General features: G+C 58.9%; 1 protein-coding gene across 1 annotated transcript in view; it reads left to right on the top strand.

The window, feature by feature from the left end:
* NTSR1 (neurotensin receptor 1 (high affinity)) overlaps window positions 1-557 on the top strand; it is a 33,386-nt gene extending 32,829 nt beyond the window's left edge. Inside the window, exon 6 of the mRNA XM_005885612.2 lies at window positions 250-557. Coding sequence (XP_005885674.1) covers window positions 250-499 — 250 coding nt within the window. The 3' untranslated portion in view covers window positions 500-557. The remainder of the gene's footprint in view (window positions 1-249) is intronic.
* Window positions 558-609: the final 52 nt, after the last annotated feature.

Here is a 609-nt window from a genome sequence, read left to right as displayed (position 1 = left end):
TGCAGGGAGAGGGGGGGACGGGCAAAGTGGAGCAGCCACATCCTGCTTGTAACTCAACTCAGCTGACAGGTGCCAGCTGGGACTGCAGTCAGAACTTTAACTTCTCAGGAGAAGCAAGAACCTGGAATTTATTATGAAATGTCCTCACATCAAACAATTATAAGTCATTTTTAAATTATTGTCCCAAGCCACCATGCCTGCCGGCGGCTGTGGGTCACGCACACGGTCTGAGCGGCCCTCCCACCCCAGGTTCCTCTACGATTTCTACCACTACTTCTACATGCTGACCAACGCCCTCTTCTACGTCAGCTCTGCCGCCAACCCCGTCCTGTACAACCTCGTCTCCGCCAACTTCCGCCAGACCTTCCTGGCCACCCTGGCCTGCCTCTGTCCCCTGTGGGGGCGCAGGAGCAAGAGACCCGCCTTCTCCAGGAAGACCAACAGTGTGTCCAGCAACCACACCTTCTCCAGCAATGTCACCAGGGAGACCCTGTACTAGGGCTGGGGAGGGCAGGTGACAGGTGACTGGCGTCAGCAATGCCAGGGAGGGGCAGGGAGGGGGCTGCGAGGAGGCTGGGAGGGGGCTGCGAGGAGGCTGGGAGGGGGCTG

This window comes from Myotis brandtii, unplaced genomic scaffold (genome assembly GCF_000412655.1).
Source record: "Myotis brandtii unplaced genomic scaffold, ASM41265v1 scaffold915, whole genome shotgun sequence".
Lineage (NCBI taxonomy): Eukaryota > Metazoa > Chordata > Mammalia > Chiroptera > Vespertilionidae > Myotis > Myotis brandtii.
This window is presented reverse-complemented; position numbering and strand designations above follow the sequence as displayed.